General features: G+C 44.7%; 1 protein-coding gene across 1 annotated transcript in view; it reads left to right on the forward strand.

Annotated features, from left to right (window-relative positions):
• The window catches only part of LOC115085235 (acetyl-coenzyme A synthetase, cytoplasmic-like), a 107,780-nt gene that overhangs the window by 77,203 nt on the left and 7,114 nt on the right, over positions 1 to 23,463 (forward strand). The window contains 3 exon segments of the mRNA XM_029591009.1: positions 15,299 to 15,367; positions 17,054 to 17,128; positions 17,131 to 17,229. Coding sequence (XP_029446869.1) covers positions 15,299 to 15,367; positions 17,054 to 17,128; positions 17,131 to 17,229 — 243 coding nt within the window.

A 23,463-nucleotide genomic window follows, 5' to 3' on the forward strand; every position in this document is an offset into this window, starting at 1 on the left:
GTGATTTCAGAAAAGGAAGAGAGGTTGGAATGGGAGAGGAATGAAGAGGTGAAGGAGTAGGAGGAAGTGGCATGGTGAAGAACTCTAGCTTAATCTTGTGAACCTTGTCAGGGAAATCAGCCATATTCTGGGTGGAGAGTGAAAGGGAGATGAGAGACAGAGGCAGGAAAGAGTATCAGATGTGGATCAGCAGTGGACCAATCTAAAAGGAGCAATCACCAAGGCAACTGCTCTATATGTTAGAAATGTAAAGAAAAGCAAAAGAAAACTGAAACCTATCTGGTTCTCAATGGAGGTGGCTGACAAAATTAAAGCTAAAAGAACAGCATTCAAGAAATATAAAGGATCCCAAAGGGAGGAGCACAAAGAAGAATATTTGTATCAACTGAGGGAGACAAAGAAATTAATCAAGTTGGCAAAGAGTCAAGCGGAAGAGAGGATTGCCAAGGAGATAAAAAATGGTGACAAAACATTCTTCAGATACATCAGCGAAAAGAGAAAGGTCCAAAGTGGTATAGTGAAATTGAAAGGTGGTAATGATCAATGTGTAGAGAGAGACGAAGAAATGGCAGAAATATTAAACGAATACTTCAGCTCTGTGTTCACTAAAGAAGACCCTGGAGAAGGACCATCTCTAAACAACAAGAAACTGGAGGGAAGGGGAATAGATGAAAATCCTTTTACAGTAGAAAATGTGTGGGAAGAACTAAAGAACCTGAAAGTGGACAAAGCCATGGGGCCTGATGGGATTCATCCAAGGATATTGAGGGAGCTCAGAGATGTTCTGGCGGGTCCGCTGTGTGACCTGTTCAATAGATCCCTAGAAACGGGAGTGGTGCCGAGTGATTGGAGAAGAGCGGTGGTGGTCCCGCTTCACAAGAGTGGGAACAGGGAAGAGGCAGGCAACTACAGACCGGTTAGCCTCACTTCGGTGGTGGGAAAAGTAATGGAGTCACTGCTGAAAGAGAGAATAGTCAACTATCTACAGTCTGGAGAATTGATGGACCAGAGGCAGCATGGATTCACCAGGGGAAGATCCTGTCAGACAAATTTGATTGACTTTTTTGACTGGGTAACCAAGGAATTGGATCAAGGAAGAGCACTAGATGTCATCTACTTGGATTTCAGCAAAGCTTTTGATACGGTTCCGCACAGGAGACTGGTGAATAAAACGAGAAGCTTGGGAGTGAGTGCCGATGTGGTGACCTGGATTGCAAATTGGTTGACGGACAGAAAACAATGTGTGATGGTAAATGGAGCCTTCTCTGAAGAGAGAGCGGTTTTAAGTGGTGTGCCGCAAGGATCGGTGTTGGGACCGGTCCTGTTCAATATCTTTGTGAGCGACATTGCAGACGGGATAGAAGGTAAGGTTTGTCTTTTTGCGGATGACACTAAGATCTGCAACAGAGTGGACACGCCGGAAGGAGTGGAGAGAATGAGACGGGATCTAAGGAAACTGGAAGAGTGGTCGAAGATATGGCAGCTGAGATTCAATGCCAAGAAGTGCAAAGTCATGCATATGGGGAGTGGAAATCCGAATGAACTGTACTCGATGGGGGGGGGAAAGGCTGATGTGCACGGAGCAGGAGAGGGACCTTGGGGTGATAGTGTCTAATGATGTGAAGACAGCGAAACAATGCGACAAGGCGATAGCAAAAGCCAGAAGAATGCTGGGCTGCATAGAGAGAGGAATATCAAGTAAGAAAAGGGAAGTGATTATTCCCTTGTACAGGTCCTGGTGAGGCCTCACCTGGAGTACTGTGTTCAGTTCTGGAGACCGTATCTACAAAAAGACAAAGACAAGATGGAAGCAGTACAGAGAAGGGCGACCAGGAAGGTGGAGGATCTTCATAGGATGACGTACGAGGAGAGATTGAAGAATCTAAATATGTACACCCTGGAGGAGAGGAGGAGCAGAGGTGATATGATACAGACTTTCAGATACTTGAAAGGTTTTAATGATCCAAAAACAACGACAAACCTCTTCCGTAGGAAAATAATCAGCAGAACCAGGGGTCACGATTTGAGGCTCCAGGGAGGAAGATTCAGAACCAATGTCAGGAAGTATTTCTTCACGGAGAGGGTGGTGGATGCCTGGAATGCCCTTCCGGAGGAAGTGGTGAAGACCAGAACTGTGAAAGACTTCAAAGGGGCGTGGGATAAACACTGCGGATCCATAAAGTCAAGAGGCCGCCAATGAAGAGTGGGTGACTCGCCAGAATGATGGCTATTGACACAATACCCTTATTAAATAAACATACACATGCTTACTGTGACTCCTACATCGCTCTAAGCTTCAACAGCAAGAGGTAATGGAAAAAAAAGGATTTGCACTCATAAAGAGGGGAGTATTTGGCTTGTTACAGCGGTTACTACCCCAAACCAAATATGCCTGATACTTCACTTTCAATGCATATACAGCATAGCTCTCTGCTTCAATGACAGGGGAGAAGAATAACTGATACTTCACACATCCAGCAGAGCTCTCTGCTACAACGGCAAAGGAGAAGAAAAAGGGTTCGCACTCAAAACGCGGGGAGTAGCTGGCTTGTTACGGCAGTTACTACCCCAAACCAAATGTGCCTGATACTTCACTTTCCATGCATATCCAGCATGGTTCTCTGCTGCATCGGCATGGGAGAAAGACTGATACATCACGCATTTCCAGCATAGCTCTCTGCTTCAACGGCAGGGGGAAAAAAAAAAACCAAAAACAAAAACAAAAAACTGATGCTTCACGCATATCCTGCATAGCTTCAACGACAGGGGTGAAGAAAAAAAAGGATTCGCAATCACAAAGCGAGGAGTAGCTGGCTTGTTACGGCGGTTACTACCCCAACCAAATGTGCCTGATACTTCACTTTCAATGCATATCCAGCATGGCTCTCTGCTTCTACAGCAGGGGAGAAGAAAAAAAAAAACCAACAAGAGCTGTACAACATAGTCTAGGTAAAACAAATAAGCATGGGTGTAGCTTGCTTATCGCGGCGGTTACTGCCCCTACTACCCCTAACTAATCAAGCTAGATATTTCACTTGCATGCAGCTCCATCACTGCTCTCTACATTAATGGTGGGGGTGGAAGGGGAATAGAACAAGGAGCTAAGAGTAACAGATAAGAATGAGAGAAAAAATGTGTGAGGTTTGCTGGGCAGACTGGATGGGCCATTCGGTCTTCTTCTGCCGTCATTTCTATGTTTCTATGTTTCTATGCTAGTCTTTATTAGTAAAAATAATAGAATGGAAGGAGCTGAACATGAATCTGAAATGTATGAAGTCGGTTTGGGCATGTAGTTTTAGCCAGAGACACTGCAGTACGGGCACAAGAGCATAGGAAGCATGTTCTGGAGGTGAGCCTTGGAATGCCTTGATGGGGAGGGGCAAGAATGACCATGGCAGAGGAGAGTAGTGTTATAAGAAGGAACTCTTAGCTAATCAGCATTTTCTTACTCTTTGTAATCAAAATTTATGAAACAAGATACTAGAGCCTTTTCTACATTAGGCCCTCAGTTATGGTACAGTTTATCAATTGACATCCATGAAGAGCATGACCAAAGTTCAGGAAAGAGGTGGAAGCTGTCCTTATTTGAACAAGCCTTCTTGGATTAGGGTCATAAGTTATTTAGACATTTTATATACTGTCGTTACAAATAAAGATCACCGGTTTACAAAAGTAATATTCATACTATAAAGCAACACAACAGGGTTTAATATAAATCTAATGAGATGTTCTAATAAATATTAACTAAAAGTTTGACATTAGTCTAATAGTATAGGAGTTATAACTTAGCAATTTTCTCATGATAGTCAGTACTTTTGTCTTAATGAGAGAATGTAAATATCTTATCTTTTGTCCTTGTTGTAGTTTTCTTCATTCTGATAAGCCAAGTTTTCAGCTCATGTTTAAATCTTTCTTTCTGGCATTAGACATAATGTCTCAGGTGGAGAATTCCAAAGCTTTGGATCTGCTATGGAAAATGCATGATCTTACTTGCATCAGATGTGTACTCCGTATTGTAGGCACAGTCAGTAGTCCTTTATTTTGAGATCTTAGTGTTTGCTGAGGTGTGTCTAGTTGTAGTGTCATGCCTGTCAGACTGGTGTTACTGGAGTGGATGATTTTGAATATTACAGTTAATACTTTATAATAGATTTGGGATTTTACTGGTAGCCAGTGCAGTGATATCAGTGAGGGAGTGATATGATCAAATTTCCTTGTTCCTAATAAGTCTTGCTGAGGCATTTTGTAATTGTAATGGTTTTAAGAGACCTGCTGGAAGGCCAAATAGGGAGTTACAGTAGTCTGTCTGAAAAAATTAGTTTGTAACACAGTACGGAAGTCCTCGATAGTTAAAGGTTTCAGCCAATGTAATATACGCAGCTTGGCATAGCCTGCATTAATTATTGTATTTATGTGCGTATTCATAGAAAGGTTTTCATCTACCTGGATACCTAAGTTCCGTACTTGGTCTGAGGGAGTATTATGAAAATTACCCAGGTCTAGATGTGGAGGTTTAACTGTAGAAGGATTTCTGCTTAACTAAATGATTTCAGTTTTTTCAGTATTTAATGTTTAAATTGAGAGTTCTTGCTGTATCGCTTTCATATAGGTTGAGAATGTCAATGCCATTTTTTCAAATGATCTGGAGAATGGGATAGAAAACTGTGTTATCAGCGTACAAGAAGTTAATTCCTAAATCCACCAGAAATTTAAAGATGGAGCTTATAGACTGAATCTTGAGGGACACCTGTATCAATATGGGAAGGTATCAGATATGTGATTGTCCAATTTGACTTGGAATGCCATTTTAGATAGAAAGGAAGAGAACCAACTGAGAACACTACCATCAATCCCAATATTGTTCAGTTGATGGCATAACAGGATATGGTCCACCATGTCGAAGGCAACTGTTAAATCTATTGGTACAAGAAAATAAGATTCATCAGCATCAAAGCCACGTACAACAGTCCATTAATGAGATGAGTAAAGTCTCAGTTGAGCGGTGTTTTTTAAATCCAAATTGGTCTGAGTAGAGAATATCTTGGTCTTCTGAATGGTTTACAAGTTGAGATAATACTGCCTTTTCAAGTACTTTTGAGAGAGAAGACAAATTGGATATTGGATTATAGTTGTCCCAATCGTCAATTCTACCAGTTTTTTGTTTTTTAGGATTGGTTTTATCACAGCTTATTTTGCCCCATAGGGAACAAATCTTTCTGAGAGAGAGTGATTAAGGTTGTGATTGTCGGAGTGATAACGCTGTGTACTTGTTTCAAGGAACTAGCTGGAATTGAGTCACGTGGGAGAATAGCAGGATTTATTTTTGTAATAATTTTGACTAATTTTGAGATTAGTTACTCTGAATGTGGTCCATTTAGTCAGACCATGTGTTTCATCAGGTGCTTTTGTTGGCAAGCAGATGGGGAATTGTGTTTTCAACCTATTGATTTTATCCAATAATAGTGCACGGTATTTTGTTAGAGATCTATATTTTCTTGGGAATTCAGAAGATTGGCATTTCTGCCAGTTTCTCAAATTTTCTAAGGGTCTGCTTAGTGCATCTTAAATCATCATTGTACCATGGTTTCTTTTGTTTAGAGGTATTCCTTTCTATTTTAATAGTTTTTGTCTGGATTGGACTTAGGTTTTCAGCTATGTCATTGACAATCTGGTCCCAGGAGGCATTAGCTTGATTTAATTCCAGTAGCTATTTTTTTTTTTTTTTCTGAAGGTAAAAGTTTGATTATTAGTTATATTTTTAAGAGTTGGGTTGAGGAATGTTATTTCCACTTTTTATTGGTGATCTGACTAGAGCAATATAGGGTGGGAGGTATTGATCAGACAGTTGTTGTTGGCAAATATTAGGTCTAGAATATGTCCTGCTTTGAGTAGCTTTAGAAACAAATTGTGTTTATCCCAATACTTGCATTGTCTCTAAAAACACTGCGGTTCTAGGTGTTCTATCCACATGTAGGTTAAAGTCTCCTACAATTATGGCAGCGTCTGGTGATGGATACACCTTAGCGAATAATTTGATTAGAGGTGAGCAGACTTTTTGTAGTATTCCTGGGGGAAAATAGATCATTCCTATACTTAGTTGAGGTGATTTTAGAAATGCCACCTCGTAGGGAGGGTTTATCTCTATTTTGTAAGGTTCTAGCTTAAGTCTTTTTTTTATTTATTAATTTTTTACTAATTATTAATAAACCCCCACCTTTTCGCTTAGGTCTAGGAAAATGAAGTTGGGGTGTGAAATTTTGGTTTACGAGCACATTATCCTTGTCATTCAGCCAGGTTTCAGAAATGCAAAAAATAGTAGGATTTAAATCCTCTAACACAGTGGTTCTCAACCAGTGTGTCGCCAAGCACACGCAGGTGTGTCGCCACACTTCCCGGTCCCCTGCTGACCCAGTTGCTCCCCCTACCCGAGCAAGACAGGTCCTACACACAGGCTTAAAATGCTGAAAGCCCGGGCGGAACGGCATTCTCTCTTCTTCCCGCCCCCCCCCCCTTCCCACGGCCTGGAAGAGGAAGTGGTGAGCAGTGGGTGCGTGCGCGGGAAGAAGAGACCTTGCTACTGCGCTCGGCATCGGCCCAAAGAAAAGAAGAGAGGCGCGGTCTGAAGAATGAGCAGCGTGGTTCAGAGAAAAACGAATATTGTCAACCCCCGAGGCCGATGGGACTCCTTGTCCCCGAGGGCAGAAAATGAAGGAGGTTAGGGTTGGGAGGAGGCTGCTGCTGCTGCTAGTTCGGGGGGGGGGGGGGGGGGGGGGGAGTGAGTGAATGAGCAAGCATGTGTGTTTGAGATCCTGTGTGTGTGTGTGTGTGTGTGTGTGAGACAGCATGTATGTGAATGATTGAGAGCTTGTACATGTGAAAGAGAGTATGTCTGTGATTGAGAGCTGGTTTAGGTGAGTGAGTATGTGATTGAGAGCCTGTGTGTGAGAGAAAAGGACAGCATGTATGTGTGTGATTTCAGGCTTACACACATAGGCTTTCAAAGATAGACAGCATGTGTGTAAATGTGTAATTAAGAGCCTATATAAGTGAGAGAGAAAAGCATGTGTATATGTGAGTGACTGAGAGCCAGTGAGTGAGAGAGAGAGGAGAAAGTTGCAAGCAAACCATCCCCCCTCCTGCTAATTCAAAACAATCTCAGGGCACCTGGAATCAAACATTCCCAGGTATGCAGAGCAAAACATTTTTATATCCTTATTTTTTCATTACTGGGTCTTTGTGTCTGCTATTTTAAAATATTTTATTGGTATCTAGAAATTTTTGACATGTTTTTAATTATTGGATATTCCATTCATCCGCTGTTTTTTGAAATAATCTGTTCTTTTTGTTAGTATGATTTTTCTGCTATTGATTTTATATTTCTTGATTTGTTTTATAAGTGATGTTTCTTTTTTTTTCCTTTGTTACACTGCATACAGAGACTCTGGCTTGTTGCGGTTTCTAATTCAGTTTTTGTCTGCATGCTTCTAGTTATGCGTTTTGGTCTCTTTATTCTTTCTTAGTTGAGGGTCAGCACATGTGATTCAGATGAGGTTCTCTGCTGGGGTGTAGTTTGTGTAGGGCTCTATAGCAGCCTGACTTGGTCCGTTTTCCTAATAGGAGATGTATTGTCTTAAGGCCTGGTGTAATATTTTCAGTGTTGCCTTTTCTTAGGTAAGGTGGTTACTATTAAGTGCTGGAAATTGGTGCTGTTTTGGTGTGGGATGTTTACAGTTTATGCAATTTCTGTTAAGATACAATATGTATCTTTTCCTTGTCATTCTTAACAATAAAAATAATACTGGACCTTTATTTTTTATTTCCGCCGTAAATTGTAATGAGCAGTGTGTCACACATGTGAACGTGGTCTGTCAGGTGTGTCACGATGGGGAAAAAGGTTGAGAACCACTGCTCTAACAGGTCATTTATCAGAGGGATTTTTTTTTTTTTTTTTTTTTTAACAGAGACTGAACTTTTAATAAGAGTAGTGTAAACATAAAGCAGGAAGGTATAATGGAGAGTTGTTTACTTATCATGGTGAAGACCAACTTTGCGATTTTTCTTTGCTTCTTTCTTGGGATACTCCTTAGCTCTCCATATATGCCCCATCCTTAAATAAGTTCGATGAAGTGTGTCTGATCCATGATTGTAGCACAACTGGTCCTCACTTCCAGGTGCGCACAAAGGGGCAAGCTCCTTTCTCGAGCTCCGTGCATGCGCCTAATGGAGGTGCCTACAGTGTTGCACTATCGTGTTAAAGCTCCTTCAGTGGTAGGCAAGCTGTGGGCGGACGCAGCCTTGAGGGCACTGGTGTCTCCCTCCTCTCTCCATAGGGGGTGTGGGCGGGAGCGTCCTTCGTTGATTGACCTGCCGGTGCCTGTGTTTCATCCCGCTGGAGGAGAAAGCTGGTGTCGGGGGCAGGCAAGTTCAGTACCAGCCATGCTGGACCACGTCGCCACTGCGTTGAAGCTTCTTTGCTTGTGGGGGCAGCGCAGCCTTGAAGCTCCTTCAGTGTTGGTACTGGGAGAGTAGCAATCACTGCAGGAATCTTATTTGTTTTATATTGTATTTTATGTATTCTGTTTTGTATATTATCTGATTTGTAGCATTGAACAATTTTGGAACTTGTGGAATATAAAAATATACTGCCTTGTTAACAAACCTTAATTATGTAAGTGGAGGAGAGGAGAAATGTCACTGTAGTGGAGAATATACAAGGGTCAGTAACTTGGAGATTCCTGAAGGTGGTGACTGGATAAGACACTGGAGGAGAGTACTTAAGTGTGAAAGTTATCAGATGATGGTTGGGGAGGTGGGGGAAGGGAACTGCGGGAAAGTCTGAGAGAGTAGTTGGAAGAAAGGTCCAAGTCAAAGAAGTAGCCATGCTGGTGAACAATGGACATAGAGCTGAGTTGGAAGTCAAATGAGGTTAAGGCAAAGAGCTTTGAGGCAGAGTCAAGAGAGGTCATCAGCATGCGAGTTAGTCCCCAAGAAAGAGGGAAGATGATTCAAAGGAAAAAGAAAGCCAAGAGTTACTGAGGGGAGTTGGGGGGGGGGGGGGGGAGATTTGACAGGGAATCAATAAATGACTACCCAGAGAGGTTGTGGGGTGAACAGGCAGATGGAATGAGCTTTGAAAAAAAGGAGTGGGAAAGAAGGTGGAAGAAAGGGTTGAAACTTGCAAGAGGGGATATGAAGCAGTTTGACACCACTTTTGTAGCCAGTTGAGCCTAGTGTGTGAGAGAAATGAGAACTGCCATGACAAAGGCCAGCAAATGAGGCCCAGTCCTCAGGGGAGCAGAAAATCTGTCAAGACAAGAAGATGAATGTGAGAGAGGTCTTGAATGTAGGTAAGATTGTTGGGAACATGATGGAGGGATCAGGAGGATAAGATTGTACGGGTAACATTTTGATATGCACAAAGTGGCTAAGAGTTGCTTTAGAGGGTCAGGATTCGGATCAATATCCCCCAGTGAAGAGGAGGAGCAGGAGAATATAGAAAAGGGGTGGCAGTGTGATGAAGATGAAATGCTTGTGGGGAGATGGCTGAATGAGAGGAAAACTTTTGAGGCTCAAACGGTGAACAGGGCAGAATACCGAATGGCTGAGATGAAGACCTGAGAACAAGGACAGTGGGCTTGATGTTTATTGTGGATTGCAGTAGGGGATGGGTCCCTGTAGGAAGGGCTTCCATTAACCTCCTTTTATCGCCAAAACAATATGCAAATATTCCAAAAGGCCTGGACAGCACATCTAGTCATTGTAGTTTAAGGTTCTTTTTATGGTGCCCTGACTCAAAAGAGAAGAAAAATAATCGGCCACTTCAGAAGCATTATTGAGAGCGCATTCACTACTGGGTCTTTTTTAATTGTTAAAATGTTGATCTTTCCTAAGAGTGCAAAGCAATGTACAATCTCCAAAACATCAAATTTGTAACGTTCATTTTTTAATTTAAAAGAAAACTTGTTAAAACAGACTAAAAATTTGAGCGGTAGTGCTACTTTTTATTGAGCTAACAAAAGCTCCAAAATTCTTGAGGCAATATTCTGCTGCAAAGGTGATATTCATAGCTGATGTGTCCGTGGCATTTCAGTTACATGTTAAAGGGATGAAGAAAAGTGGCCCAGAGTTTGTAGACTAGCACTTCCAGATAAGTCTGTTTTACTAATTGTTAAAACTAAGATAATGATGTTCCAACAATTTAGTTGTTGGAAAATATTTTTATTGGGTAATGAGACATAAATACTCTTTCTACATAGGCTTGTACCTAGTGCACCAAACACCTTTCTGTGATCTGATTCTCCCTTTAAGGACTGTAACACACTTGTAAGTGGAGGTTGGGGGCTATATACTAAGCATTTTCCCCAAAGTCACACAATGGAGGGGAAACTCCTTTCATACACCTGGCCCATATTTGGTTAGAGTGAAACCAGATTTAGCTAATAAATATGGTGGTTCTGATAAAATATTTAGTGGCCTGACCTGGCATCCTCTGTTCTGTCTCCACTTCTGTTGAATAGCTTATCTGGGCTGAGCTTTCAGTTTGGAATGTTTTTAGATGGCATCCGTTTTGGTGGCTTCTCTGCCAAATGATGGAGAAAGAATTGAGATAGGACTAGGAGATGTCACATCTGGGAGTATGGCATTTATATTCTGCCTTTCATGACACTTCAAAGCAGATTGTATTCAGGTACAGCCAGAGAGGGCACACAATCTGTACCTGAGGCAATGGGAGGTGAAGCGACTTGGCCAAGTCACAAGGAGCAGAAGCAGGATTTGAACCCTGGTTTGCAGCCTGCTCTCTAACCACTAAGCTGTTCCTGCTAGTGTCAGTTTATTTTTAAGTAGTTATTTTCTCTGTGCTCCATAGCTGCTCAGTTTTGAACACCCAGCTCTGCCTTCATAAGCACCAGAAACCTTCATTTGCAGGCCTACCGGAGTTTTTCCCTCATCTTCTCCTCCCATCTAGTTCTAGCAGTGATGGCACTCATTGGTTCCTCTTCACAGCACATAAAAATAGTTTGCCCCAGTTTGTTGCTGTACAGCAGTGCTTACTACTAGACTCCTTCCTTTCTGAGGGGCTGTGGATCTAGTGCCAAGCTGAACCAGCTGAGGATGAGGAGTCTGGTCCAAAATTAAACCTAGGTCTCCTGTGTGGCAGGGCACTACGCTGCTGCTGAGGAATCGGGCCACCACCAGTCCATTCATTTAGTTTTTTAAAATGTGCCCAAGATGATTGTATTTGCTTTCCCATCCTACCTTGCATGAGTGCTTCATGGCATAATTACTCTTTTTGTGAATCTGAGAGCACTATTGCTTCAAAAGTTGCAAATGTCGTCATTTTATTTAGTTTGAGATTAAAACATGTCTTTGTCTAAATTGAATTTTCTGATAAGTAAGAGGAAAACGAACAGAGTGCATCCTGGATTCTTTCCTACTGCTAGACTTTTTTAGCTGCTGGCATAAATATGCTAGGGCTTGTGCAGTGTACTAGGGTTAGGATGTGAGATTTCCACCAATGGAACACAGTCCATATCGGGGTGGGGTGGATTGTCCTTTCGGGGCTTCAGACATGCCCTAGTGGGCCTGTCAGGCTAGTCATGTGACTCGTGTTTATAGCAGCGGTCCCAGGCCGGCAGAGCCACTTTGATGGATGTCTGTCAGGCCCCACAGCAACTCTTCTGGTAGAATGGGAGCCTCCCCTGAGGCTCTCTGCTCAGTTCTTTACTTCTGTTTTTGTGTGACTGGAGCCGCGGCTCCATGGGCCTGCACCTCGGGAAATTTATTTTTTCTTCTTTTCCCCATTGCTGATCCTCCTCCTTCCCCCGTCACCATGGCAGCAGGAAATGCTCCCACCGCCTCCCTTCACACCTGCCCTACCCCTGTCTGTCTCATCTGCAGGAGGCCTCTCCTTGATCTCTGCTGCTGGCTGGGCTGCCTCCCCCTTAAATTGGGGCCCTGGCAAAAACATAACCTTTCCCCAAATCCCTCCCTGCATCAGGGCCGCCTTGTCTACCTCTTTCCAGGTCAGGATTATCAGCAGGATCCCTGCATAGATTCCCCCTGATTACCAATGTAAGTAACAATGTTTTGTTGTATATTTAGGAGGCGGGGTGGGGGGGAGTGAGTGAGAGTGTGGGGGCAGGTGTGTGAGGGAGTGTGTATCAGCATTTGCAAGGGAACATATACCTGTGATGGGAATGTTTGATTGTATTTTAGCTGTCAGCACATGCAGTGGAAGCGTGTGTGTTTTCAGCTGGGTGTGCGATGGAAGTGTGTGTTTCGACTGGTTGTGCCAGCGTGCTTGAAGGAGCGTGTGTGCCAGAGCATGCGTGTCAGACCGTGAGGGAGCTAACCCCCCCCACCTCCACTAAATCCACAACAATCTCAGAATGACTGGAAATTAAAAGTTCCCAAGTATATAAAGCAGGGGATTTTTAGTTGTTGGTTTTAATTATTGGGAGTTACTTGATGTCTGCTGTGTTAAAATATTTTTGGGCCGATGCAATAAGATAGGAGTTAAAATGGGTGCTCATATTGAGCACCCATTTTCCTAGTGTGCGCCCAGCCACATCCCCTAGGTGCCCGATGCAATATGTAAACGAGGGGTTGCATAAAAAAGGACGTGCTGGGGAAAAATTGTACATCCCTAGCGCTCCAAATCATTGGGCACCCACAATTTCAGCAGGCACTCAATACGAGTGTCAGGTTTTTATCCTCCTCCTCTGGATGCTCATAGCTGAGCGCCCCTTGCTATTGTGCATGTAAATTGTACGTGTACGATGTGCGTCCAGAATTTTTTTTTTTTTTTTTTTTTTAAACAAGCCCATATACCTTTTATGCTAAATTTACTGCTTGCGGTGTTTAAAGTGTCAACAGTACTAACAAGGAGGAACCACAGTGGACCGTATTTGTCAATCCACGAGTCAAGGGCTCACGAGATAACACCACCTCCGGGGTTGGAATTAAATTTGCTTCGTTAAAGTATGCGTGGGGGTGCCCAGCGGTGTTTTTGGATTGGAGGGGTAATATTTAATAACCTCATCTACATGGAATTTACATGTGACTAGTGCTATTGCCCTCACATTTGTTTGGGTGCTCTAATCCCTTTATTGCATCAGGTGTTAGTCTAGTGAGTCAACCTCATGTAAACCTGAGCACTAGGCTGGGCACACGTCATTGCATCGGCCCTTTTGTTGGTGTTCGGGGAAATTAAATTGTTTTTTAAATTATTGGATGTTGTGTTTGTCAGCTGTTTTTTGAAATATTTATTCTTTTTATTATAGCTTCACTTATATATCTTGATTTCATTGTTTGTTTTATAAGGAATGGTGATTTTGTTTTTTCATTAATGCACTGCATATAGGGCTGGATTTTAAATGCCCTGCGCGCGTAAATCCAGCCGGATTTATGTGCGCAGGGCCCTCGCGTGCACTGGCGGCCTATTTTGCATAGGCCGCCAGTGCACGCAGAGCCCCGGGATGCGCATAAGTCCTGGGGCTTCGTAAAAGGGGCATGTCGGGGGCATTCCCTAAATGATGCGGCGTTTCGGGGGTGTGACGCGGCGTTTCGGGGGCGGGCCCGGGGGCGTGGTCGAGGCCTCCGGACCAGCCCCCGGGTCGGGTGATGGCGCGCCAGCAGCCCGCTGGCGCGTGCAGATTTACGTCTGCTTTCAGCAGGCTTAAATCTGCTAACAAAGGTAAGGGGGGGTTTAGATAGGGCCGGGGGGGGGGGGGGGTTAGGTAGGGGAAGGTGCGGGGAGGACGAAGGAAAGTTCCCTCCGAGGCCGCTCCAAAATCGGAGCGGCCTCGGAGGGAACAGGCAGCGCGCGCTGGGCTCGGCGCGCGCAGGTTGCACAAATGTGCATCCCCTTGCGTGCGCCGACCCCGGATTTTATAAGATACCCGTGGCTACGCGCGTATCTTATAAAATCCAGCGTACTTTTGTTCGCGCACCAGGCACGAACAAAAGTACGCGCTCGCGCAATTTTATAAAATCCGGCCTATAGGGTCTGACTTGTTGACGTTACCAGTTCACATTTCTATTTCTATATTGTTTTAAGAAGGATGATTGAACTGACTCGGTGGTCCTTGCCTACCACAGCAGGACACAGACAGGCTTGCTGATGCCTTATTTTTGATCTTGGATCTGAGGTTAACATTGCTGACCTTTCTGGATTTCATTATCACTGGGACCCCATTTTTTTTTCATTATTGTTCTTAAAATGCTACACATCTTACAAATTCTGCCAGGGGTATTTAAACTTATGAGCACAACTGGTATATATGAGAAATGTAACCAACCTAGGAGGAGGAAGGGCAGCAACTGATTGCTTGGAATCAAGGGGGCCTGCCGCTGTGTTGCTCACTTCTTGTCTGGGGTGTGCTCTATTACTTAAGTTATTTAGAAAAAGGTGAAATTTTATGTTGGACATCTTTTGGTCGAGTTCTGCCAGGCACCAGGTCACATGATAAACCTCTGACATGCTTTTGGGAACTGTTGAAACATATGCTGCAGGGACCCCAAGGGAGCCAGGTGTCCCATGGGCCGGTTTTGAAAAAAAAAAAAAAAAATCCCCCGGCCTGATATTTTCCTGCAATCTGCACCGGTCCATATTCAAAACCAGACTTCTGTGCATTGATCTTTGTCCTGTTGACTCGCATTTTACTTGAGCTAATGCGGTCCATAAAAATATTTTACATGACTGAGAGGAAAGTTGGTTGCAGTTGCGGAGGAGAGCGACATTTCTTTTGCCATGTGGATCATTTGCTCTGCTCTTTTGCAAGTATGGTTTACTGTCGAGGCCCTTAGTTTGCCGCGATGTCGCAACAGGTTGCGTGAAAGCTCTCTGGCTGCAGAATTGATAGATTGCTCTGGCCTGTAAGTGTTGAAGCCAGCCCATCGGTGATGGCTGCTGCTGAGGTCAGCTCCTTGGTGGCAGCATCCACTTCTGCTCCTCCCAATTCTGGGCGAGTGGAGGAAGAAAAGATATTAGCCAAATGAGGCTGAAGGTGTGCAGGCAGGCAAGAAGAGGTATCTTGGGGAGGGAGAACCCTCCATGAGAGAGGATGGGGAAGAGAATGAAGGAAATGAGGTGAAAGAATGAAAAGTAAAAACTACAAAAAGGTCATACACAAGGAACATAGGAAAAACATTTTAACAAAATACATCTTGCTTGTGAAACGTAAACTGTATGCAAACCTGCTACAGAAATTTTGAACTCGTGCAGCTGCAGGAAGCTGGGGGCTGTGCATAGATTGTAGTTGCCTCCTCACAGTTCTCCTTTCCCTTTGACTTGCAGGCTGCAGAAGGGATTCAGATGGCTACTACTGGATCACCGGCAGGATTGACGACATGCTTAATGTTTCAGGTGCAGTAGGCTGGCTTTATTTTCTTTTTCTTGACATCCCCTAGTCTTGCACATCTTCACTTAGTTTTAGGGCTTAATTCACTCACTAAACTTTTTTTTCCCTATAGACACACAATGGAAGAAAAGCCTGAGTAATCAAAACATTATTTAAACTTTCCTTATTTGTATGTTGTGTTTTTTCATTTGGCAATTTTTTTTTTTTTTTGAGGAGACCTGGGTATCTGTTTGAAGCTATGAAATACGAGTTGGGCAAGCTGACTAGGTCTGCCACTTAGTGTGCCACTAGGGACTGGGGAAGACTCCCGGATTCTAGTCCCGGTGCTGCTGTTCTGCAAACATTGCTTGTAACTCTTCTATAGCACTACTCAATGTATGCGGCAGACTGCAGCTTACTAAGGGGCCCCTAAATTTAACGCATGCCTTACAGTACCTGAATGTAAGTCTGCTTTGAAGTGCCTGCCTGAAAAAGTAGACGATATCAAATGAAATAAAGTGGGCTTTAATACCTGATGTACTAACCTTTCATAAAATTAAGAAAACTAGGGTCCATGGTATATTTTCTGTGGTGATGGCTACTGCGGGCACAGGAACCCTGTTACCATAGGATCTGGACAATCTCTTCACTAACTTGCCCATATGGCAAGGTCCAGTTAGCACGGGAGAAAAACCCATTGCAGCCCAGATTCTTCACTTCCCTCCCCATCCTCTCACCTGTGGTCCAGTCTTCAGCATACAATCCACCCCACCCTCTGGCTCAATCTTCTGCAAACACCACCCCTCCTCTCCCCACCCAAGACCTGATGTTCACCAAACATCACAACCCCCACCCCCCCCCCACTAGAGAGGGCTAGCTGGAGAAGAGATGTTGGCCATTGCCCTTTTAAAATGGCTTTCTTAAGTGCATCACACCCTGATTCGCTCGCTTTCCTTTGTGAGGGATAAATGTAGGCTGTTGTGAAAGAGGATGCAAACAGAATGGAGGCAGATGAAAGGAAATGTGACTTAGGAAAAAAAAAAGTTTGACCTTCCAGTTTTCCTGCTGCTGCTTCTTTGCCATAGTCCCAGAAGATGCTAGGCTCTGAGCTGGACACCCACCCGTGTGCCTGCATTCAGAACTACCCAGTGTTTTACCTCCTCCATCCAAGCGGCACTCAGCCAGGTCCCTTAGAGCCTGCTCCCCCTGTATCTGCAGTCTGAATGATGACAGACTTCCCCTGGGAATGGCAAATGTTGCCTCCACGGCACTGGTCAACCCAAGGAGCAGAAGCTGTCTTCAGGAGTCTCTTGCATGGCAGCTTGTGCTAGCAGTGAGCCATCCAGACATCCCAACTTGTACTTAGCATGATCACAGGACACACATGCTTCCCAGTTTTAATGAAGACAGATATAGATATATCTATGACTTTCCTGGAAGAGGCTAATTAATATTTATTCAGAAATGATAGAATCATGGCGTGGGAAGAAATGAGTCTCAAATGAAATGGGAAATGGTTTGTAATAAGTGCACTTGCAACTTTGTGTTGATGCCTGTTTTGGATTGCTTGTACACAGTTCTGCCTTCGGGGTTCCTTTACATTTTCTTTAGTTTTTTTTCTCATTCTTACTGCGACCCTCCCCTCAAGAGAGCATTACTAGATAAGAGGCACCCCCTTCACCCTGTCTCATTAAAAACCTCTTTGTAAACAGGTCACCTGCTCAGCACCTCGGAGGTGGAGTCTGCCCTGACGAAGCACCCAGCAGTGGCAGAGGCTGCGGTGGTGAGCTGCCCCATGCAGTGAAGGGGGAGAGCATCTACTGCTTTGTTACCTTGAAAGATGGGAGGAAGTTTACTGAGACTCTGAGTGCAGAGCTGAAAAAGCAAGGTATTGCATACTTGTGTTCTGTTTCTCCACTTTGTGAACAGAATCCTGCAGTAGATTGGAATTTTTGTTAAAGTTATTGGAAAGATAGTCAATGCATTGGCTCGACTTAAAAAAAATAAAACAAAAAAAAAAGCACGCATGCATCTTAATTTAAAAAGAAATAAACATTTTGTGGGATGTGGTCACCTCAAGGTCCATATTGAAACGTATTTTACCAGATAAACTAAGAAGTTATCAGACTAAATGAACTTCCCCGTGTATCCAGCTAAATTCTAGCCTGTTGACCATTTAGCCAGCTAGAATTTGGCTGTATAAGTCGGGGGCATTCCAGGGATGGTCCATTTTGGGGAGGAGCTGAGTTAGCTAGATAACTTACCTAGCTAACGGGCCGATTCAGTAAAGTCCGCGGGAGAGCGGGCAAACGCCCGCTCTCCCGGCGCGCGCACAGGCCACTCGCCTGTGTGCGCGATTCAGTATTTAAATGAGGCCCGGCGGTAGAAACGGGCAAAAGGAGGCGCTAGGGACACTAGCGCGTCCCTAGCGCCTCCTTTTGGCCCAGAGCGGTGGCTGTCAGCAGGTTTGACAGCAGACGCTCAATTTTGCCGGCATCGGTTCTCGAGCCCGCTGACAGCTACAGGCTTGGAAACCAGACGCCGGCAAAATTGAGCGTCCGGTTTTCGACCTGACAGCCGCCGGACGACTTCAAAATTTTTTTTTTTTACTTTTTTTACCCTTCGGAACCTCCGACTTAATATCGCCATGATATTAAGTTGGAGGGTGCACAGAAAAGCAGTTAATTCATCCATAATCACCCGGTAGCAGATAATGTTCGCAAAGTTGACCTACTAAGGTGGGTACGTAAAGAGCACATTCCTACTGTATTGCTTTCTCTGCATCAATAGACAACATTTGATGAGGTGCACTGGTCCTTTTTTTTTTATGCTGAAACAAAAATGCAGTTTGGCCCTTTTTTTTTTTTTTCTTCAATGAATTTGGGAAGTTGTATGATCACTGAAAGTCCAGGTGAAGGTCAATGGAGGCTTTGGGGATTGTTTTGAGATAGATCAAGGTACGCAGCAAGGTTGCCCCTTATCCCCTTTACTGTTTTCCAAAAATACATCTTCCTTGTTTGGTGAGAATTAATATTTTGCCTGATTTTTCTAAGTTTGTTTTTTAATTAGGGCTAGTGAAAGACCTTTTTGGAGCTTAAACACAAGCTCCAAAAAGGAGCTTGTAGGTCTTTTTTTTTTAATTTAAAGTTTATTTAACATATTATAATAATGTAACATTGTTCAACTACACTTGTATATGTTGAACAATGTTGTATTATTATATGTTCAATAAACTTTTTTTTTTTAACTGACCCTTATTTCTTAATGATTAGAATTGCAGCATCAATGGCTTTTCCCAAAGATTCCATGTTTGTCCCTGTGTAAAAACATTTGTTTGGGGGGCGCTGTTCGCGGCGTATGCGGGTGCACGTGTGACGGCTCAGCTCCGCGAACCCTCCCGCCAAAAGACCTCAAAACTTGCTGTTTTCTGTTTTAAAACTCGGCGAAAATCACCGAAAAAGTGGGAGCGTACCTCGGGTTGTGAGGAGGGATGGCCAGCAAGCGCAAATTGACCGATCTGAGGCAATTTTCTTATGATAAGCAGTCGGGGGATGCAGGGCAAGATGGCGCCGCGGCAGAGAGCCCCGATCCGCGCGACCAGGGAGCGGATGCCGAGCAGCCCGTGGATGCTGGCCTGACAACCTCGCAGATTGATTCCGTGGAGGTTCTTACCCGCTCTGAAGCCCGTAATTGGTTTTTAGAAATTAGGGCCGATCTTAAGCAACATCGGGACGCGCTAATGGCGTCCATGGCAGATTTGAAGGAGGACCTGGCTGCCCTGGGGAATAGGGTGGACGAGGCTGAGACTAGGCTTGATGGCCATGGAGAGTCTATCAATTCCCTGATATCACAGAACACAATTTACTCCTCGGACCTACTGACCCTGCAAAATAAGGTAGAGGATCTTGAAAACAGAAGCCGGCGCAATAATCTGCGTATTAGAGGCGTGCCAGAGCTTCCAGAATATGCAGGGGCAGCGGAGACTGCAGTCCAAATCTGTGCTTTTATTCTACAACAAGCACCGGAGGGGGAGGTGTCGGACCCCACCAGTGGAGCTGCTATACAATTTGAAAGAGCGCACAGAGCGCTGGGGCCTAGAGTGGATCAGAGGCCCAGGGATCTAGTGCTGTGCTTTACCAGCTTTCCTCTCAAGGAAAAGATCTACAATACAGCCAGGAATTTGAAAGAACTCAAATGGCAAAATCATCATATAGCTATATTCCAGGACTTATCACCAGTCACCCTGAAGAAAAGATTTGAGCTGCGGGAAGTTACAGCGCAGCTGCGCGAACGGAACATCCGCTATCGATGGACATATCCCTTTGGGCTCTCCTTTCAGGTCCAGGGTGCGGGTTATAAAATTACTTCCTTAGAAGAAGCTCCAGGAGTATTCACCAAGGCTCAGCTACCGGTCCACTTCCAACATTCAACTCCAAGACACCCACAACCTCGGAGGGATGAGGCACCCCGTTGGCAGAGGGCAGAAAAAGGAGGACGAAGACTGAGGAGACAGCCGGGTCTGAATGGCGCCGCTGCGCCAGACAAGGGATGACTTTTCCAACTCCTCTCCATTTGTTAGACAGTATTGGATTTTTTCATCTTACTCGAAGGAGGGTGAGGTACCTGAAGCCGCTTTATTTGGTCTGCAGGGAATCCTATGCGGCTCTCATGGGTCCCGTTTTTTGTTTTTTTTTCCAGCCCATGGGTTCTGCGTTGTATTGTTATTACTGAGTTCATGTTATATTTTGGTCTTTTAATGTTTATCATTTGCTTCTGGTTCATTAGGCGGGGGGGGGCAGCTGTGGGGGGTAGGGCACGCCTCGCATGCACTACAGCAGTCCTCCAATGGTAGAGTATCCCTACACGCGGGAGTGGGATACTATTGGATTTTTTGGGGATCACACTGGTATTTTATGGTCACTTGAAGTGGTGGGGGTAGCTGCATCTGCGGGTGGTTACGAGTGTTGGATGGGGGAGGGGCCCTTTTTCGACGGGAAGATATCAAATTATGGATCTGCATGGTTCCAGATGATGGAGGTTAGCGCGGGGGGTAGTAGACCCCTCCCATTTGATGAGGAGTATGGCAACTAAATTGTTATCTCTCAATGTAAAGGGGATCAATACTCCACGTAAGCGTACCCTATTACAGCGGGAAGTCCTGCGGCAAGGAGCGGGTATAGTCTTTATCCAAGAAACGCACGTTCGGAAACATCACCAAAAGTTATTGCACTTTCCGCAGTACCCTGATGCACTATGGGCAGCCAGTACAAAAACTTCTAAATATGCTGGGGTGGGTATACTTTTCGCGTCCTCTTTTGCGCATGAGGAGCTGTTTCATATTTGTGATCCACAGGGGAGATTTGTGTTGGTCAAGATACGTGTGGGCAAGCAGGTTTTTACACTGGTCAATGTATATTTTCCTAATGCTCATAAAACTCAATTCATTCGGGAGCTCCGAGATTTACTGCACAGGCAGGTAGAAGGGGAACTTATCATAGGGGGAGACTTCAATTTTGTTCAGGTACCCTTGTTAGATTCCAGTTCAGGGAAGATTTCTGACCCCCAATCCAGGCACAGATGGAGTGAGATTATGGAGGACTGGAGCCTCGTGGATGTCTGGAGGGCTAGATACCCAAAATCCAGGGCCTATACTTTCTACTCACATACCCATAGCACATACACACGAATCGACTGTTTCTTCATATCCAAGACATTACTGAACTCCATTATCCAAACTGACATTGACAACATCACCTGGTCGGATCATGCACCGGTTTGGCTGATGTGTAATTTTAGAGATATGGACAAGGGATTTAGACCTTGGCGTCTCAATGACTGCCTGCTTAAAGACGCTGCCTTTATAGGTCAGCTGGACACCACGTTGAAAGATTACTTTCAGACTAACCAAACGGAGGATATGTCTCCGCTGGTGGTGTGGGAATGTTCCAAGGCAGTGGTCCGGGGGGTATGTATCGCCCGGGCTGCGCATTGTAATCGGGAGAGGGAGCGTCAAAGGCGAGCTTGGCTGCAGGAATTGACTAAACTGACCCAAGCTCATAGTAGAACCCAGTCAGATGTTACCTACCGACAGATTTTAACCCTTAAAGACAAATTACGGGCCTTGGATGATGCAGTAGTCAGTCACCAATTAATGCTTCTCAAACATCAGTTTTATGAGGGGGGGAACAAGGCGGGAAAGTATCTAGCTAGGCAGTTAAAAGTGGCTCAATCTAGGACGTCCATACCCAAGATACAGAAGGCCACAGGGAATGTGCTCACCGTGTCCGAGGAAATTAGGGAGGCCTTCACTACCTTTTACTCCACCCTGTACACGCAGGACTCCAATATTAGGGAGGCGGAAATAGAGCGTTACTTAAGTACGGTCCAGTTGCCGGTACTTAGCGAGCATTGGCAACATATGTTAGATAAACCTTTAGAAGTCGGGGAGGTTCTGGCTGCTATCAAGCAACTTAAACCTGGCAAAGCCCCCGGATTAGATGGCTTCACGGGAGGGTACTATCGTAAATTTGCTTCCCACCTAGCTGGCCCAATGACAGAGGCTTTTAACTCTCTCCTTGAGGGTAAAACCTTAACGACCGAATCCAACACCGCTGGAATCACCGTTCTGGCGAAACCAGGGAGGGACCCTACTAAATGTAGCTCGTACCGCCCCATTTCGCTAATCAATATTGATTTGAAAATACTGGCCAGAGTCTTAGCGGCTAGGCTTAATGGGGTGCTTCCAGAATTGATTCATAATGACCAAGTGGGGTTTGTCCCGGGTCGCTTAGCGGCAGACAATGTACGGCGGATAGTAAACCTTGTCGATTTAGTACAACAGCAGCAAATACCAGCGGTGCTGTTAGCGCTCGATGCCGAAAAAGCATTTGACCTTGTCCATTGGGGATTTTTGTTTAAAGTCTTGGGCAAAATGGGCTTTGGGAATGCTTTTACGATGTGGCTACGGAAGCTTTACGAGGCTCCCATGGCCAGGGTTAAGGTGAATGGTGGCTATGGTCCTCCCTTTGCTATTCAGCGGGGAACGAGGCAGGGTTGCCCATTGTCACCTCTGCTATTCGCCTTGTTCCTCGAACCCTTTGCTACTAGGATACGTGAGGCCGGGAATATTAAAGGGATCTGGGGTGGCAACGTTCAATCTAAAATATCACTCTTTGCCGATGATGTTATGATGACTCTCTCTGACCCTGAAGCCTCACTGCAAGGGGTAATGGTAGAGTTACAGGGCTTCTCGGCGGTTTCCGGGATGCGCATCAATTATAACAAATCGGAAATACTCAATTTGACCCTTTCGTCTAATGAAGTGCATGACCTTAAAAGCCAATTTCCTTTTCTGTGGGCTCCCGCCTTTTTGAAATATCTTGGGGTTAAGATTGGGCCACACGTCCGCCAATTGTTTCCTCTAAATTATACTCCCCTGGTGACCACTATTCGAGAGAACTTAAGAAGATGGGATCGACAGATATTCTCCTGGATGGTCGTTTGGCCATTATTAAAATGAATGTCCTCCCTCGCTTCCTGTACTTCTTCACCACTATCCCTCTGTTTACCCTCTACCTTGCTCAAACAATGGCAACAGCTAATCTGTGGCTTTATTTGGCGGAAACGCCCCCCTAGGGTGGCGAGGTCTATTTTGTATTTACCTAAAACTAGGGGAGGTTTACATCTACCTAACTTACTATGGTATTACTATGCAGCCCAGTTACGCGCCCTGGTGGCCCTTCATAGATCTAGGGATATCCCTCAGTGGGTGAGACTCGAGCAAGGGTTGATAGGCTCTTTTCCTGTTATGGCGTTGCCATGGCAACCTAGTGCCACGTGGGACAAATTCAACTATTACCCATTTGCTTTACGTACTACCTTGCAGATATGGCACCGTTGGAAATCTAAATTGGTGGGCCCTGAACACTACTCCTTGTTAACCCACATATTTACTAATACTGTAGTGCCCAGCTCAGAGCGCTCCGCAGGCCATGCAGAGTGGCGGAGGTCTGGGGTCACACGCTTGGAACATATGCTACAACAGGGTAAGGTGCTCTCCAGACCGCAACTCAGCGATATGCACCCCGGTAGCACTTTGGATTTTCTATTGTATGCTAGGATA

Source organism: Rhinatrema bivittatum, chromosome 2, assembly GCF_901001135.1.
Source record: "Rhinatrema bivittatum chromosome 2, aRhiBiv1.1, whole genome shotgun sequence".
In the NCBI taxonomy this organism is placed as follows: domain Eukaryota; kingdom Metazoa; phylum Chordata; class Amphibia; order Gymnophiona; family Rhinatrematidae; genus Rhinatrema; species Rhinatrema bivittatum.